We start from the raw sequence: 18,106 nt of genomic DNA, 5'->3' as shown, positions 1-18,106 counted from the left end.
GGGTAAATAAAGAATTCAGACATCACCAGGTCATGCATGGTGTCATTCAGATTGTCCAGAAATATTTATTTGTTGACGAGTCGGGACTATTACCGCTAGCACTTCGGGCAAGGAGCAGTCATACAGGGTTTGAACAACTTCACGGAAGGTGAAAAAAATCCGATCTCCTTCACCAAGTGAATCAAATATTGGAACGTTTACCAAAGATCAAGTCACATTTGTGGATGCATTATATGGTAGCATCAGAATTGCTGTTCCTGAATGACCAGTACAGATTGCAACAACATGTCAGACAGTAAAGAGGAGAAAATCTTTACACCTGCAGAAACAATCACTCATGTCATTAACTGGATGAGATTAATGGATAAAGCATCAAGCAAACAGGAAACAAGAGCACCGCCTTGCGGGTGCTGACGCTCATCTGATTTTTTTTGTGTAATAGAAATATTGTCCTACCCATGATTTTCTAAGTCTAAAAAGGGCCATCATTCTTGCATTAGCAGGATAGAGTTATGTTTCTTGATGTACAGTGTCCACTTATGATGGTGAAAAACTGTTGCAAGTTTTAAAGCAATAGCTTTGATAGTTTATGAGAAAAGTTGACTTAAACATAATACTCAACCAAGAAAATGATTTTCTAAGTCCAAAAGGGGCAATAATTATTGCAAAAAGCAGGATGGAGTTATGTTGCTTGCTGTACAGGGTCAGCTTATGATGGTGAACAAGTGTTGCAAGTTTCAAAGCAATAGCTTTGATAGTTTAAGAGAAAAAGTTGACCTAAACATAAAAGAAATCTGATATTTTCTAAGTCCAAAAGGGGCCATAAATCTTGCAAAAAGCAGGATGGAGTTATGTTTCTTGCTGTACAGGGTCAACTTATGATGGTGAATAAGTGATGCAAGTTTTAAAGCAATAGCTTTGATAGTTTATGATAAAAGCTGACCTAAACATAAAACTTAACCAAGAAAACTGATTTTCTAAGTCCAAAAGGGGCAATAAATCTTGCAAAAAGCAAGGTGGAGTTATGTTTCTTGATGTACAGGGTCTGCTTATGATGGTGAACAAGTATTCCAAGTTTCAAAGCAATAGCTTTGATAGTTTAGGAGAAAAGTTGACCTAAACATAAAATTTAACCAAGAAATCTGATATTTTCTAAGTACAAAAGGGGCCATAAATCTTGCAAAAAGCAAGATGGAGTTATGTTTCTTGCTATACAGGGTCAGCTTATAATGGTGAACAAGTATTCCAAGTTTCAAAGCAATAGCTTTGATAGTTTAGGAGAAAAGCTGACCTAAACATAAAACTTAACCAGGCAACGCCGACGCAGACGCCGACGCCGACAACCGCTCAAGTGATGACAATAACTCATTTTTTTTTTCAAAAAATCAGATGAGCTTAAAATGGAGTGGTATATGGATGACAAGACAGAAGACATTTATTTGTTAAAGAATTGTTAACTATTGTTTTTGTTGTCAACATTGTTTTGTGAACATTGTTAAAAATACTTTATGTGCTGTCAACATTGTTGTTATCAACATTGTTTTTGCCAGTATAAATAAACATGTATAAAAGAATATGTTGTCATATTAGAACAGATGTGTTTCAAACTGAACCACAACAAGTGGTGTGGTGTTACAACGAATGGCAGACTACCTACGCTATGTTGCAAGAAAGAGAAGGATCTTATATCAAGTTTGTCAATGGCATCCTAGAAGACGACGAGGAGATTGTCAGCGATACCAGTATTCCTCATTTGGTGGTGTTTGGCGACATGCTCGGCGATAAAGATGAAGAAAAAATCAAACTTTGGTTTACAAGAAAAGGACATCATCGTAATGCCAGTGTGATTTATATCACAGAACATGTTTCAACAATCCAAAAAAAAGCAGAACAATGAGTCTGAATGCGCATTATATGATTTTATTTCAAAATACTAGAGATAAAGGACAAATCAAAGTATTGGCAAGTCAAATTCAATTGCCACATTTACTCCAAGCCTATCGAGATGCCATTTCAGTTCCTCACGAATATTTAGTGATTGATTTTCATCCAAGAACTCCCGAGTCCTACAGACTGAGAACAGATATCTTTCATCGTTGGGTGACTGCAGGAAATCGAGGACCTGTTGTGTACACGGGACTAGTATAAACGAAAAATATATAGGAAGAAGGTATTAACTTCAAGACAATTCGTCATGGATTACACACACCAAAAGCTGTCATCAGAGCCTTGGAATCGCTCAGTCAGGAGAAAAATATTCAAAAAAGACAACAGTTATTACAAGCGGGTTTGCATGAAATGATCAAATTGTTTAAGTTAGCAGCCAAGATCATCATACAGAAAAAAATTCAACTGCCTAAACAGACTTTGAATTTCACAAACAGAAATCAACAAGAGATTCAACGGTTAGCAGACGCCAACGTGGATGCCGAAACCAAACGTAAATTGATACTAAAACCAGGAGGCAGTGGATTTCTTGGAGGTGTTATGATTCGAAGTCTACTTCGTTGGGACGGACAAAAGACTTTGAGAAAATTTGATAAAGCTGTCAAGAAAAGATCTGTCAAAACGCCATCAGCCAAGAAAGGTAAAAAGAGAACTGTCAAAACGCCAGCAGTCAAGAAAGGCTAAAAGAGATCTGTTAAAACATCAGCCAAGAAACACAAATCACCGTTAAAAGTCAAAATACAAGTCACGAAATCATCGGGCAAGACCACAGGGAGGACACTTCCACCACCCATGAGGAAATTCGAGGATCGGTTTGTGACTATCAGACGAAAATCTTCACCAAGACAAGACTCGCTCAGTCGTGTCTCTGATGTGATTGATCAGACAACACCAGTCAGATCTCCTCTCTCACCTATCAGTATCATGTCTGGATTTCAAACTCCAAGTCCCATGCCATCGAGATCCAAGAGTACCACCCCATCCTCTGTTCTTAATACTCCTAAGTCAAGATTTGATAACGTGGTGGTGAATCAACATGATGGTTTAACCTATTTGACTCCAAAAGGTAAATGGACTCTAAGCAAATTAACACCAGGAGAAACTTCGTTCTCGTCTCCGTCCCGAAACTCAACCCCAAGATCGTTTCTGTCCAGTACTTCGTCAGGAACTCCATCTTGGACAAGCTCACCTTCGTCCTCATTTACAGGGTATCCGAGTGGAATGTTAGCCCGATTTTCACCACTGAATCGACAAGTATCTACACTTAGATCAGGTTCGATCAGTGATGCTGCAAAGACAGCCTTTGATGCCCTGTCGCCTATATAAGCCCAAGTATTCACAGAAACAACATCATTTTGTTGTTTGGACAGTCACGAAGATGGTATGCAAAAAATGGCAAAACGTAAAACACCGTTGATCAAGAAACATGGGGCAATGATGTTAGCTTTAGGCAAGGCACAACCTCAGTTTAGGAAAGAACTAATCAAGGAAGCGCCTAAAGATATGATCAACTGTGTGGGATAATGCTGTCAAAATATTTTAAAAGGGAATGTATCTCTATCAGAAGCTCACAAGCGCCAGTTACATCCAAGGCGTCAACAACTTCGGGACTTGGTAAACAAAAAGATTCCCATCCAGAAGAAAAAACAAATTTTAAATCAGAAAGGAGGATTTTTATCACTGTTAGCTTTTGCGCTAGCACCTGTGCTCAGCAACAGTCTTGGAAAATTGATAGATAAAATATGAAGAAGATGGCCATTGTTCCGTTTAAAATGCTAGAAGAGATGAATCGCTGGAAAGCAGAGCAACAGCAACGTCCAAGATTACCAGCAAACCCTAACATCACACAAACATCAGATCTGCAGAAAAACATGGGGTCTGCACTTCATCGAGAGGATTTGTCTGAAATTGAAAAGCTCAATTATACGGTCAAACGTTACAGAAATTTCAATTGGCTCACAAAAAGGCAGTGCAACCGTCATCAAAATTTCAGCAGCAACAGCAAACTGTACAAACAGAGAAAACGCCTGAGACTTTGCATGATCGTATTATTGATAGAATGCCAGTAACCATGCGTCGTAAAGCCAAACGTCTTCTTCAAATGTTGGAAGACCATCCGAACATGAGCTGGAATGCTCAGGGAAATTTAGAAGTCAATGGAAAACCTATTCCTGGATCTAATATGATTGACTTAGTCAATGATGTTAATGACAACGTAAAGGATCCAACCCAAGAGGATGGCAAGAATTCTCTCAAGGTCTGAGAGAATCTATTGTCCCACAGGGATATGTTGGCAACAGACAGCGCTGGATATGGATGCAGAGAGACGGTTCCGAGGATGAAGAGGATGGGGATGAATTTTTTGAGACCAGTTCCTAATTACCACCTACACCAGCTAAGTCTATAAAACGTGAACCCAGAGCTTCATCGTCCCAGTCGTGGGAGGCTTATTAACATGGACAGTAAAGGAGAGGTAGTACTTCATAAAATTTACTACGATCCAAAACATCCTGCAGGATTTTCGGGCGTACAAAAACTGTATCGGTCAGCTCGAAAACAGATCAAATCTTTATCTTTAGATCAAGTCAGATCATGGTTGCAGGAGAAGAAAACCTACACTTTGCATAAACCTATCCGTCGAAAATTTAAAAGACGTCAAACAAAGGTGGGAGGCATTGATCATCAGTGGCAGGCGGATTTAGCTGATTTACAGAGGTTTATGAAAAACAATGATCAGTTTCGTTATTTGTTGTGTGTCATTGATGTGTTTTCAAAATACGCCTGGGTTGTTCCAATTTATAATAAAACAGGTCAAACTTTGATTCAAGCGTTTGAGTCAATTTTAAAAACTTCAGATCGATCCCCAAAGTCCTTGCAAACTGACAAAGGGTCTGAATTAAAAAAAAAAGACTTTCAGAAGTTTTTAAAGTCCAAACATATTCAGTTTTTCATTACAGAAAATCCTGAAACTAAAGCAAGCATTGTTGAAAGATTTCAAAGACGTCTGAAAAGTCGCATGTGGAAGTATTTCACACATGAAACAAACGCGACGTTACATTGATATTTTAGATGATTTGGTTCATGCCTTCAATCATAGTTTTCATCGGAGTATTCAAGCAACACCCGCATTGGTCACTGAAAAAACAGAACCTGAAGTATCACAACACTTGTATGAAACGAAAACAATATCAAAACCTATCTCGGTCAATGTGGGTGATTTAGTTCGCATCAACAAAACAAAGCGAACTTTTGACAAAGGGTATCTCCCAAACTGGACCAAAGAATTATTCTAGGTCATTCACATTCGCCGTTCTTTGCCACCAACCGTTCAGTTAGAAGATTTGGGTTGGGAAAAAAATTGAAGGAACCTTTTTTTTGCCTGAAATTCAGACTATAAAAGACAAAGATATTTACGAAAATGAATCAGTCCTTGCTCGTCGCACAAGGAAAGTGGGTGGAAATAAGATCAAAGCTGGGAAAGTTATCCAAAGAAATTTGACAGTTGGATTTCAGAAAGTCATTTGGTATAAAAGACTCTACATTTTGACAGGATGTCTCAGTCAGATTCGGCTAGCGTAGAGGTTGCAGACAATACTACGACGCCTTGTAAAACTCGTGAGCCTAAAAAATCGTCTCACTTACATGTCACAGATTTTTGCCATTTATTTTGTGTTGGTGGTTTCCATCATTCAACTCTGTCTGAAATCTGAAATTAGGGTTTGGTTTATTCTGCTCAGTAGCACACTTGGTTACATTTTACCTTCCCCGGGTTTGAAATTCATAAAACAACCTACGTTGCAAATTCTAGCTATTGGTCACCAGAGATGAATTCGTTTTACATAACGGTGCTCAGTGACAGCTGTATGGGCATGTTTTCTAACAATACCTAGAGTAAATTCAGGACAAAATTACCCAAATCCATTCATGTCAATAATGATTATGAAATGGATTTGGTCGAACTCATCATTCCTTCTCAAATTGTCAATGTGACAAAGCAGGAATCTCAATTTCAAATTGTTACAACCTATGGTAAACTTGGCAAGGTATTTAGTAAATTTCCTTCCAGCAAGTGTAGGAAAATTAATGATCAGTACACGTTTCATTGCTGTATCAAATCTGGGGTATATTCTTCCCCAGAGCATCTCATTACTGAAATCAACAATGCTATTCAAAAAGAACTTGAAGACATTTTCCATAAATTGTCCATAGTGTTTCATATAGGTTATTCCCAACCAAGGAGACGTATCAAATTCAATACCGATACACAGCATGTGGATGTACATTTCCATCCTAGTTTATTACGTAAGCTAGGGGGAGAAAGTCAACATCTGGGAGATGTCTATCCAGGGGATGAAAATCTTTTTCCTCACGGTGTGGATTTGAATGTTGGCACTAATCATTTATTCTGATCTGGCAGATTTTACTTTTCTGGGAGATATTGAGGCACCAATTCTTCGTGTGGTTCCATTTGAACCGAGGAAGAGAGATTCAAATCATGTTCACGAAGAATTTGTAAATTTGCATTATGTTCCAATCTCCAAATCCAGTTTTGATGAAATAGGTATGAATATAAGAGGTGACACTGGACAAACCGTTCATTTTGTTGGTGGCAAGTTTATGGTTGCATTTTCGAAAGAAATCACGACTTATCGTATGATCACAATGTATCCCGTGTATCGTGGTGATCCTCGCCAATACGGTCATGGACTTGGGTCCATCTTTAAATCGGCTATCAAAACAACATCTTCTTTTGTGAAACCCATGGTTAAATCAGCAAGTAGGGCCCTAAAACATGAAGGCCTGGGTGCAGTCAAGGATATCATGTTAGGAAGAAATCCAAAACAGGTGTTAAAGTCTCGTGGAAAAAGGGCGCTGAAGTCAGTTGGAAAAGCAACAGCTTTATCCTTGGGAGAATCTTTGATCAAAACTATAAAAGGTTCAAAACCAAGGCCTCGTCGTCAGTACTCATTCAGGCATCATGGAAGAAGGGTGGTGGTGATACCACAACGTGGTCGTGGAAAAAAAAACGTTCACAAAGAAAATCTAGACCTCTTGATATTTTCGACTGAAAAATATGATGCAACACGGTTCTTGCGAATGTAGCAAAACAGAACTTGATGTTTCTGCTGTACCTCCAACCATGTCAGCCATGCAAGATGGACAATGGACGGAACATTACCCGATTTCAGCTTTGAATAATTCAGCGCCCATCGAATTTATTAATCTCCACAAACGGAAAATGGACAGATTTGAATCAGTCCTATTTGTACATCAAATTCAAAGTGCTCAAAGCTGATGGAACAGACCTGGGGGCTGACACTGAAACTTCTGTGGTCAATAACATTTTCCACAGTATGTTCAATAGAATCGATCTGTATTTGAACAATAAACTGATTTTGAGCAATACACACACCTATCCGTAGAGAGCCTACATTGAAAATCTCCTGTCCTACAACAAAGAATGTAAAGACACACAACTGCGGGCGTTTGAACTCTTGGATAAAGATACAGCCACTCATATGCAGGATAATACACGAGGTGGACCTAATGATGGATGGAAACGTCGCAGAACTCGTATTGCCGAAAGCGGATCCTGTGAATTCATTAGAAGATTACATCTGGGTTTATTCCTACAAGAGAAATATCTACCCAATGGAATTGAAATACGCCTCAAGTTGAACAGAGCCTCCACCAACTTCTGTCTCATGGGCACAGCCGAAGGAAAAGTTGAAATCAGCAAGTGGGATTCAACGTGAGGACAGTTGAATTGCTTCCTGTGGTGGCTAACGATTTGAATCAGGCCATTAGTCAGCATAACATGAAGATCCCAATACGACGCGCTGAAGTGAAAACATTCACGATCCCCGATGGACAGAGATCTAAAATTGATGATTACTTGTTTCTTGGACAACTTCCAAAACGACTCATGACTGGTATGGTGAGAAATGCAGATATGATGGAGACCCCTTCACCAACCCATTGGATTTCAGACATTCCATTTGTCTAAACTAGAAGCCAGTATCGACGGGAAAACCATTCACAACAAGCCTTCCAACCAGATTTTGAAAATGGAGAATGTTTGCGATCCTACATGTCACTCTACCAGGCAACAGAAGCTCTTGGACTCAACAGGTCAATTGGATTGACTATGGCAGAATATAAAAGTGGCTACACCCTCTGAGGACTTGATCTCACCGCAGATCAAGGTTGCGAGGAAGGTCAACTTCACCCTATAAAAACGGGGAACCTGAGGATAGATCTTCAGTTTGCACAACAACTTCCTAGCGTCGTGAACGTGATAGTGTACGCAGAATTCGACAATCAAATTGAAATCAACGAGCTGAGAGAAGTCGTCACAGATTATTAAACATGGATGGTCATGCCTATACCAGAAACCTCAGAGAAGATGCTGAGAAAGTGAAATACCACGAACCGATATTTAAAAGAAAACTGAAGAATATGCGAGACACCTTAAACGAATGTGTTGTGAAAGAACTTTAAACACTCATCTTCGATGAAGTACATAAGAACTGTTATGGATGTGTAGTGGATCATCCCAGTCAGTTACAGCATCAACTGTGTTTGTTTACATCTACAGACGAGTGGGTGGAGTTGTATATTGAAAAAGCTCTCAATCAAAAGAATCTCTACAATGTCATGGAAAAATGGTATCCAAAACTAGAGCTCAATGACGTGCAAAGACTGCCTAAATGGGACCCACTTCCGGGCAGTCAAACGCCTTCAAGAACTCACCATTTTCAAAGAACTGTTATACATGTTAGTTTTGATTCATTTGCAATCGCATGCGAGTGTTGAAATTTCACATAATTAAGTGGAACACAGTTTTCAGCAATTGTTTATTTTTATTTCTTTACAAATGGCATTCATTTTCAAAGGGGGACAACTTTTTCAGAATATTTTCAGTACGGGACAGTACGGCAGAGCATGTAATGGTTAAGTAAAATATTGGTAACGATGTTATTCGTTTATAAAATATTTCTGTGTTTTGGTGATATACTCCTAAACCTTAAGCAAATAATTAAAAATTTGTACACAATTTACAAGTAGATGGGCATTTACAGTGAGTGATATGCAGTGAGTGATATGGATTATATCTCACTGATAAAACACAGTATTTCATCAGTTAGCTTAAAATAAAGAAGTATTATGAATTGCATACAGTTTGCTGTAGACTATGTTTTCACTGCAGTCATTTCACCCAAAGTAGACCAATGTTACAGTCTGTTAAAAAATATATTTACATCATTTTAAAGTATATGAATCTTTCATCATGCTATTTCAGTTCCCATGCAGATGTGTCACTGTCATCTTTGGCAGCAGAAATACTCAAAATGACTGGGCACCTCAAGTGATAGAATAGTCACAGAAATAAATCGACTGGATGTTCCATTTGCAGTAATAGCCACAATATACTTGAAGTAACATTCCATCAAAAGTGAATGCCTAGTTATGCTAATGAAAATTGTCTGATGGACTGGAAATCTGAAGTGAACCTATTAGAAAAATAATCACTAAAGTCCTCACAGTTACTGTGCTGGAGGGAAGTTATAGTTGCATATTGAAATTCTCGTCAGAATGTCTGAAATAAAAGTTTTGAGTAAAGGGCTGAAGTGAAAAGAAGCTTCTGAACTTAATTAACTATGCAGCTAATTAGTATAAGACATGATAAAGGCAAGGATAAAATTATGGCAATGAACTTTCTTAAGTATGATAGTTTGAGAGATAATGTTTCAGTAAGGATTGTTTTGTTTGCTTGCTGTTTGGAATGGACAAATAACAATTTATGGATAGTTTATTTCCATTGAGTTTAATACATATCCATATGGTTTAGACTTTTACATAACAACATGATTGTGATACAGGAACATTATGAAGCATTGTACATGACAGAATGTATTTATTGTTAGTGATTTTATTTTATGTCAGGTGAAACATTAAAATGAAGATTAAAAAAAAAATCTTCAGTGGTCATTTATGATGTTGTATCTTGAATCTATTGAACTTCATATAAACAGGTAGTTTGGTTTCAGATGAAAATTGAATAAAGGATGATATCACTGATGATATGACTGATTATGTTTTATAGACCAAATAAATCCATATAGAGGTCTGCTTGAACATTCAAAATGTTCATCCTGTATTAGTCATCCTGTACCAACCACTGATGCCATACCTAGGATGAAAGTGCTAATAAGAAGATGAAAAAAGTTCCTACAGTTTTCAATTGTTTATGTTTGCATGTGACATAGAGCAGAATGCCTGATCAGCTACTCAAACAGTCAATACTTTAATACAGGCTTTTTAGCTCACCTGTCACGAAGTGACAAGGTGAGCTATTGTGACCGCTTGATGTCCGTCGTGCGTCGTCCGTCAACAATTTCTAAAAAAATCTTCTTCTTGAAAACCACTGGGCAGAATTACACCAAACTTCACAGGAATGATCCTTGGGTGGCCCCCTTTCAAAATTGTTCAAAGAATTGAATTCCATGCAGAACTCTGGTTGCCATGGCAACCGGAGGAAAAACTTTAAAAATCTTCTTCTCAAAAACCAGAAGCCCTAAAGTCTGTTCCATTCCAAAGGTTTACCCCAACTTTGGTGTCATATGACAAAACTACGACACTTACCGGCAAAGTAAACATGGTTTGATAAACTAAAAAAAAGTCACCCTCGAGAAATTTAACGATTTTTTTCTGCTTTGCCAAATATCCAAATAAATGACAAATTTATATTTTCAACGGCAGTCTCCCATTGTAATTTCTTGTCGCCATTGGAGTTTGCTCTCTAAATTTAAGTATAACGGGAAAATTCACGTGAATTTTATCGGGAGCGACTCAAAACTCATTTCGTTTACAATTCCCTACATGTAAATGCATTGAGTGAACTGAAATTTTGTGTTTAAAAATATGTTATTTAGATTTAACAAAAATATAAATTGACTCACTTTTAACCTATCAAAGGTGTAAACACTCCAAAAATCTTGCAAGTCCTCTGCAGCTCTATCCAATCCTTAGTGAATCAGTTGTAAACAAACAAGCTCTTTTACACATCGATGAAATTCAGGCATCAATCGCACCATGCCCTTGAAACGATGACTTGTTCAATTTAACATCATTTCCAAACGCATGGTTCAAAGAAAAACCTGTATTTTAGCATCCTCCTTACTGAAGTATTTACAGTCCGCCACATATCCAGTTTCTCACAATTTTCAGTTTTCAAAACACAATATTTGCCATATCGAGTCCCGGTTGTGTATGCTTCTTTTTCTCCGAAAGAAACTTATGACGTATAAGATGAATGACGTAGTATTGCTGGCAATATGCAGATTTATTCGAGGCGCACAAGGGAAGAATGTGTAATACACAGGTGTAGATACACAATTAGCCGATAGAAGATAGACATCTTGACGTACATCACGCTAGAATTAAATTTTACTTTTTGAAATATATGTTTAAAAAATGCTTAATTGCTTATCATTTCATCAACCTATCTGTTGTTTTTTTTTTTGTTGTTGTTGTTGTTTTTTTTTTTTTATAATTTTGCTGTTTAGGCCTCAATTTTATCTCTTTTTAAACCTGTGACTTACTCTTGATCTGAAGGCTGCTAATTTAGATTTCTTTAAAAGCGAAATCGGATCGCGAACACATTCTCTCTGTTTATTAAATTATTATTATTATCATCATTATTATTATAATTATTATGTCAGATTTATATCTGACTCGGAGAGAAGTCATAGAGTGTAGAATATTGTTATTTATAACCGCCGATTTCAGTTATCATTTTATCAACTTTTATTGTCCACAGGAGGTACGATGTCCAGAAACAGATTTAAACATTCAAATACTATTTTCAGATCATTCATGAATAATTAACGGTAATGTGAGCTGAAACTTTTTTCCGTTAAAGTTTTACTTTAGTCTTACATTATTCTTGAAACGGCCAGTCAGAGTTTTTAACAAAGTTTTGATATTTTCTTTTTGTTCCTGTTCATTATTTTTATATATCGTACATTTCTGTTGAATATGTAGGCTGGAGTATGCTTTTAAATTCCACAAGATATGACATTGTTCGTAATCGTCGCAAGTGTTACGTCTCTTCAGTTTTCTGCTGGATTAAACGAGCACAGATTAATTATTGTCTCTGGCACAAAGTCTTGCCGATAAAGTCCACGGAGACCGATTAATAATTCTTTTTTTTTCGGCCTGTGCTCACACGTGTATCATAACTGGCACGTGACGAGGCGCGCGATCGAAGAAAATATAATAGAATGTTCAAAATGATAAGCAGAAAGTGTAACATAGGCGTAGGAGCAGCGGGACCTGAAGGACACCCACAAATATGGTGTACAGCATGTATTTTGTTTGTCCCCGTCCCTCCACCACTCCTCGTCGTTCCCTGCACTTTTAATTAAAACAAGGATTTTTTCCATAGAAGTAACAGAAGAGTCCATTTGAGAGAGCATTTACATAAGAATTTGATGCAACGCAAATAGTCCAAAGATTATAGAAACATACTGTTCTAATGTAATGAACTTAGAGAGAGAGAGAGATTTAACGTAACTACGCATACCGAACCTGAACCTGAAAAAATAGAATGCTTTATAGCTGACGAAGGTTTTCATATATATGCCGAAACCTAAACCGAAATAAAAGCATGCACGTCGGGGGCCTAAATCGGGCTGAAGATGATTAAAAAGGACAATTTTGCTCATGCAAAATGTATGTCAAATAATCATACAGGCTTTTTGCCGTGCAGTTTCGCGGGAATTAATATCTCTATGTATATGTAATTGTTATGTGTTTTATGTTATCCGTTCTTAATTTTGACGGGAAAACTGCACGTGTTTTTGTTGCGCTCCACCGGTTCATTAGCATAAAGTTCCATGTTGCCGTCATGGTTTTATATCAACAGAAACGCTTCTGATTTTATTATAGAACGTAATCTTGAATTATTCTGTAAGTTTACCAAATGAAAATACGCGATTCTGAGCGTGAATGAATTTCGTTTCTGTACGACGGTAACTAGATGTTTATGAAAATTTTTTTGCGGAAATAATAATATTTTGATTATGCGTTAAGCTTCAAAAAGGACGTCAAGTTGAATCACAAAAAGACTTTTCACTTATTCTGGCGCCATACGCAGACCGTGTTCAGCTCTTTCTTTAATTTGATATATGTTGGTATTTGAACAGGTTTTTATCATATTTATTAAACTTACTGGTCATTTTGAGATATATCAATATTCTTGCTAAATATACTGAACCAAAGTTAGCTTTAAAACTGTGAACAGCGTCGTTTAGGATAAACGCTTTGTCTACATTTCACTCAGCGTAGCACAATCAACAGAGTGAAAGAAATTGACACTCTGCTCCAATCAGGCAGAGTGTTGCATAAATCTTCCATTTTGATAAATTATCTATAATGCGTTATCAAGTAGTTTGATTTGCAAACCGAAGTCACGTGGCATAGGTAACGAAAACGAATTTAGACGGCGTTCGCCGAAAAATACAGAAATATTAACAAGATTATTTAGGAAAACCTAATATTTGTAATTCTAAACGGTCACGATGGTTTTTGTATGTATGAACTTATTTTAACGCAAATATTTCGAATTGTAGACATCTAACCATTTTATGTTTAAAATAGTTTTTTCCTTGCCCTGTCCGTTCAAATTCAGTAATGCGACGTATTGAAAGGGAATATCCTGACTTAGGACTGCGAAGTTTAGTTTTCACTTTTATTAATTAAATCCATAAAGATACTTCCGAGAGAAAATATCTATTTAGGTCATATCAACTGAAGTCAAGATATATATAATTTTCTTTCAACGACAGAAAACATGATATAAGGAAAATGCCCATGTGTTACTAAAATATCGAGACGTTCGCACGCACATTAATTTTGTTTTTCTTTTTAGAATGTCCTTGTTCTTTTGTGTTTGTTTCTTTCTATTTTCTTATTTATTTATTTATTTATTTATCTATTTATTTATTTATTTATTTTCATGTTAAGGTGGCCAAACCTGAATTTCCCCAAGAATTAACATATTATGATAACAAAAACAGTCTTTTCAAATATTAACTCGGGCGTTTTAATTTTGAGTTGACCCCTAGTTTATTACGCTACGGGCGCCGCCATATTGGAAAGTCGGCATAACGTCATATAGCATTACGGTCTATGGGGAAAAAAGAAAAATCCAAGATTATATCTTTGAAATACACTTTATTGAAAAAATGAAAAAAAGGTCTAGAGATATTGATGTATGGTATATAAATATGTTTTTTTTGGACGATGTTACCGATACTGATAATTCAGAAACGAGGTAAACGTAATAGGTGGAACAGACTTTAGAGCTAAGATATTTGATGTGAAGCATTGCCTAGTGGACCTCTACCAAACTTGTTCAAATCATGACCCCAGGGTCAAAATTGATTCCGCCCCAGGGGTCACTTGATTTTACATAGGAAAATCTTAAAAAATCTTCTTCTCAAAAACCAGAAGCCCTAGAGCTTAGATATTTGACATGTAGCATTGCCTAGTGTGGACCTCTACTAAATTTGTTCAAATTATGACCCTGGGGTCAAAATTGACCCCGCCCCAGGGGTCACTTGGTTTTACATAGGAAAATCTTCAAAAAATTTCTATAAATAAACCAGAAGGCCTGGAGCTTAGATATTTGACATTTAGCATTGCCTAGTGGACCTCTACAAAATTTGTTCAAATCATGACCCCCTGGGTCAAAATTGACCCCGCCTCCGGGGTCACTTGAATTTACATAGAAAAATCTTCAAAAAATTTCTAAAAATAAACCAGAAGGCCTAGACCTTAGATATTTGACATGTAGTATTTCCTAGTAGACTTTTACAAAATTTGTTCAAATCATGACCCCCGGGGTCAAATTGAACCCGCCCCATGGGGTTACTTGACTGTACATAGAAAAATCTTCAAAATTTTCTAAAAATAAACCAGAAGGCCTAGAGGTTAGATATATCACATGTAGCATTACCTAGTGGACCTCTACAAAATTTGTTCAAATCATGACCACCGGGGTAAAAATTGACCTCGCCCCAGGGGTCATTTGATTTTACATAGGAAAATCTTCAAAAAATTTCTAAAAATAAACCAGAAGGCCTAGATCTTAGATATTTGACATGTAGCATTGCCTAGTAGACTTCTACAAAATTTGTTCAAACCATGACCCCCGGGGTCAAATTGACCCCGCCCCATGGGGTTACTTGATTGTACATAGAAAAATCTTCAAAATTTTCTAAAAATAAACCAGAAGGCCTAGAGCTTAGATATATCACATGTAGCATTGCTTACTGGACCTCTACAAAATTTGTTCAGATCTTTACCCCCCAGGGTCAAATTGACCCAGCCCAGGGGTTACTTGATTGTACATAGGGAAATCTTCATAAACTTGCTAAAAATAAACCAGAAGGCCTAGATCGTAGATACTTGATATGTAACATTGCCTAGTAGACTTCTACGAACTTTGTTCAAATCATGACCCCCGGGGTAAAATTGGCCCCGCCCCAGGGGTTACTTGATTGTACATCGGAAAATCTTCCAAAATTTTTCTAAAAATCATCAGTTTGACATTTGAAACATGTAGCTCATATTACTCAAGTGAGCGATCCAGGGTCATAATAACCCTCTTGTTAAATAATTTTGTCGTTAATTTACTATATCAACTTAATCATCATTTGTAAAAAGCAGTCAAACAAATATATATAAGCTGCTGGAAAAGAAAAAGAATATTTACTCAAAGTCATTAAACTGTTGAAAACAATGAGTGAATGCAGGGATGATAATGTTCATGTTATTACAGGAATAATCTAGTTGTCTTATTTACTCCAGTGATAAATTGAAAACTTTGATGTTTTTGTTGTTGAACATCCCAACATATAGTCTGTTGTTGTTCTGGCAGTATGCAACACTCAATGGGATGTTTATACCGTGACTTTCATTCAGAAGGATCTTCACTTTGGTGAGGTCAGATGATAGTTGATGAACATTGTTTGACTCAGCCCAACACACGTATACTGTCCCTGACTCATCCACTGTTAGTTGACATGGTTCAGACAGTTGATCATCCTTGTAGATTGCCTTGACCTTACCATCAAAGGTCAGACTTGTCACTGTGTCTCTGTCCCAGTCAGACACATATATGGTTGTATTGTCAGGACTAACTGCCAAGTAGAGAGGATTACTAAACAGAGGCTTTCCTTTGGAATCTTTAACAAAAGTTTTAAGTACATGACCAGACATATCAAGTATCTGAACTTTTGCTGGTCTGTCATAGGATACAATGAGATTGTTATTACTACAGGCAATACCGCAACAGTCTGCTCCTACTTTTATAACATCAGTATTGGTCACTGTCATGGTCTCAGAAAATGTTATCAACCTGACAATTCTTTCATTAGGAAATGTAACAGCAACTTTATTGTCCTCAACTTTTGTGATGTCCCATGGACCGGAAGACAATTTTACTTGGGTATTGCTTTTAGAGCTTCTCTTCATGTTGTAAAAAACAAAGAGACATTTACCACCAAAGTCAGCAACCAGAAGTGTTGTGTCAGACAGGCAGCATAAACCTGACCATTCAACTAACTTGACTTCAATGTCAGAATAATATGAAACAATTCTCTTCCTGTTTGATGAAGGCAGTTTTTGAAAGGAGAAGATATTGTCCTCAAGATTGTTCCTGTACCATGATTTTAATTTTGGCTTAACACTGCACACATGAAAATGTATTTCAATTTCTTCATTTACCTTCAATGCGTCAAGTTTAAACTTTTCAATATTTTTCTGGGTATGTTTCATTGTTATAAATATATTACACCTTTGTCCTATATTTTGTTGTTTTTTCATGTCAAATGACAATGCCTCAATATCTGTTTTTATCCGCAAATTTCTATCTCTGAGTGAGTTTAGTACTTTTTTATCAGCAATTGTTACATTTTGAACCTTTCTCATAATTTCTGTTTCTTCATCATTAAATTTCTCCTCTAATGTCTTCACTTCTACTGCTAGTTTTTCAACCAAGTCTTGTCTTTCTTTCTTAAGTCTTGCTATTGTTTCTACCATTTTTGTATCAAAGCTGTCAAGATTTTCTTGCTGATGTTTCTTGTATGCCGGGAATAATTCCTCTTTGTGTTTAGTTATTGTTGAAACTGCCTGTGTTTCTTGTAGAGAAAGACTTTGAATTTTTGAATTGATCTGATTTTCAATTTCACCAGGTTGCTCAGACAAACTGTCCATGTTTTCAATCAGATCAGAAAGTTCTTTGCTCTTTTCAATTCCTTCAACCATGGCTGGTAAATGGTTAACATTGGTACAGTTCTTGTGATCAACTGACTTGCAATCTGAACAAGCTATTTTCTGACAGCCATTGCAGTAAAATTTAATAAGCTGATTTGTATGAATGGAGCATTTATCCAAGCAGAAATCTTGTGGCATGCTGTCTTTGTCCTGAATAGAATGGTCCTTAACGTATCGTTTATGGAACTTTATACACATGGCACACATATATTCCACGCATTCTACACAAAATCCTTCTGCAGGAACATATTTATTTTCATCTTTTTCACAATGTTCACAATACATTTCTACAAGTTCATCAGAGTCCTGTATTAAAGACGTCTTTTCATCATTCGAATTCAGGGATGCCATTTCTTCTGGTTTAAATCGAAGACAAACTTTGATGAACAGAAATATGAAGATAAATGAATAACCTATTTCAGTGTCTGCCTTAGCATATATAATAAATAGTACAATATCAAAGTCCATCCTGATAAAGAGAAAATTTGCACCAGTCCGTCTATGTGATAAGCATACAGATGAATTTGCCTAAGTAAATAACTGTATTAAGTAGCCACTTGCTTTATAAGCGGCCGGTATGCTAACTTTCAAAATTGACTTTGTTATGATTTCAACTTGTCTTAAGCAGTTGGCTGCTGTAAGAAGTCTAATTGTGCTTCTCCTTTCACTATTTCTTTAATACAGGTTTGACTGTGTGCATCATAAAAGACAACAGAACATACCGATAAAACAGATACGCACCTTCGACATATTAGATCATGTCACTCATCTGGCCCAACAGCTGTTTGGGTAATTTGAAACTGCAAATGCTACC

The 18,106-nt window shown here is 36.8% G+C and overlaps 1 protein-coding gene across 1 annotated transcript; it reads right to left on the bottom strand.

The window, feature by feature from the left end:
• Positions 1-15,697: 15,697 nt before the first annotated feature.
• LOC123538096 (uncharacterized) lies at positions 15,698-17,790 on the bottom strand. The gene has a single exon (XM_045322062.2). It carries the CDS (start codon positions 17,758-17,760, stop codon positions 15,817-15,819), a length of 1,944 nt encoding a protein of 647 aa, XP_045177997.2. The 5' UTR covers positions 17,761-17,790; the 3' UTR covers positions 15,698-15,816.
• Between the last annotated feature and the right edge of the window lie 316 nt (positions 17,791-18,106).

This window comes from Mercenaria mercenaria, chromosome 18 (genome assembly GCF_021730395.1).
Source record: "Mercenaria mercenaria strain notata chromosome 18, MADL_Memer_1, whole genome shotgun sequence".
NCBI lineage: Eukaryota > Metazoa > Mollusca > Bivalvia > Venerida > Veneridae > Mercenaria > Mercenaria mercenaria.
Note: the sequence above shows the minus strand (reverse complement) of the source record. Positions and strands in the feature narration are given on the sequence as shown.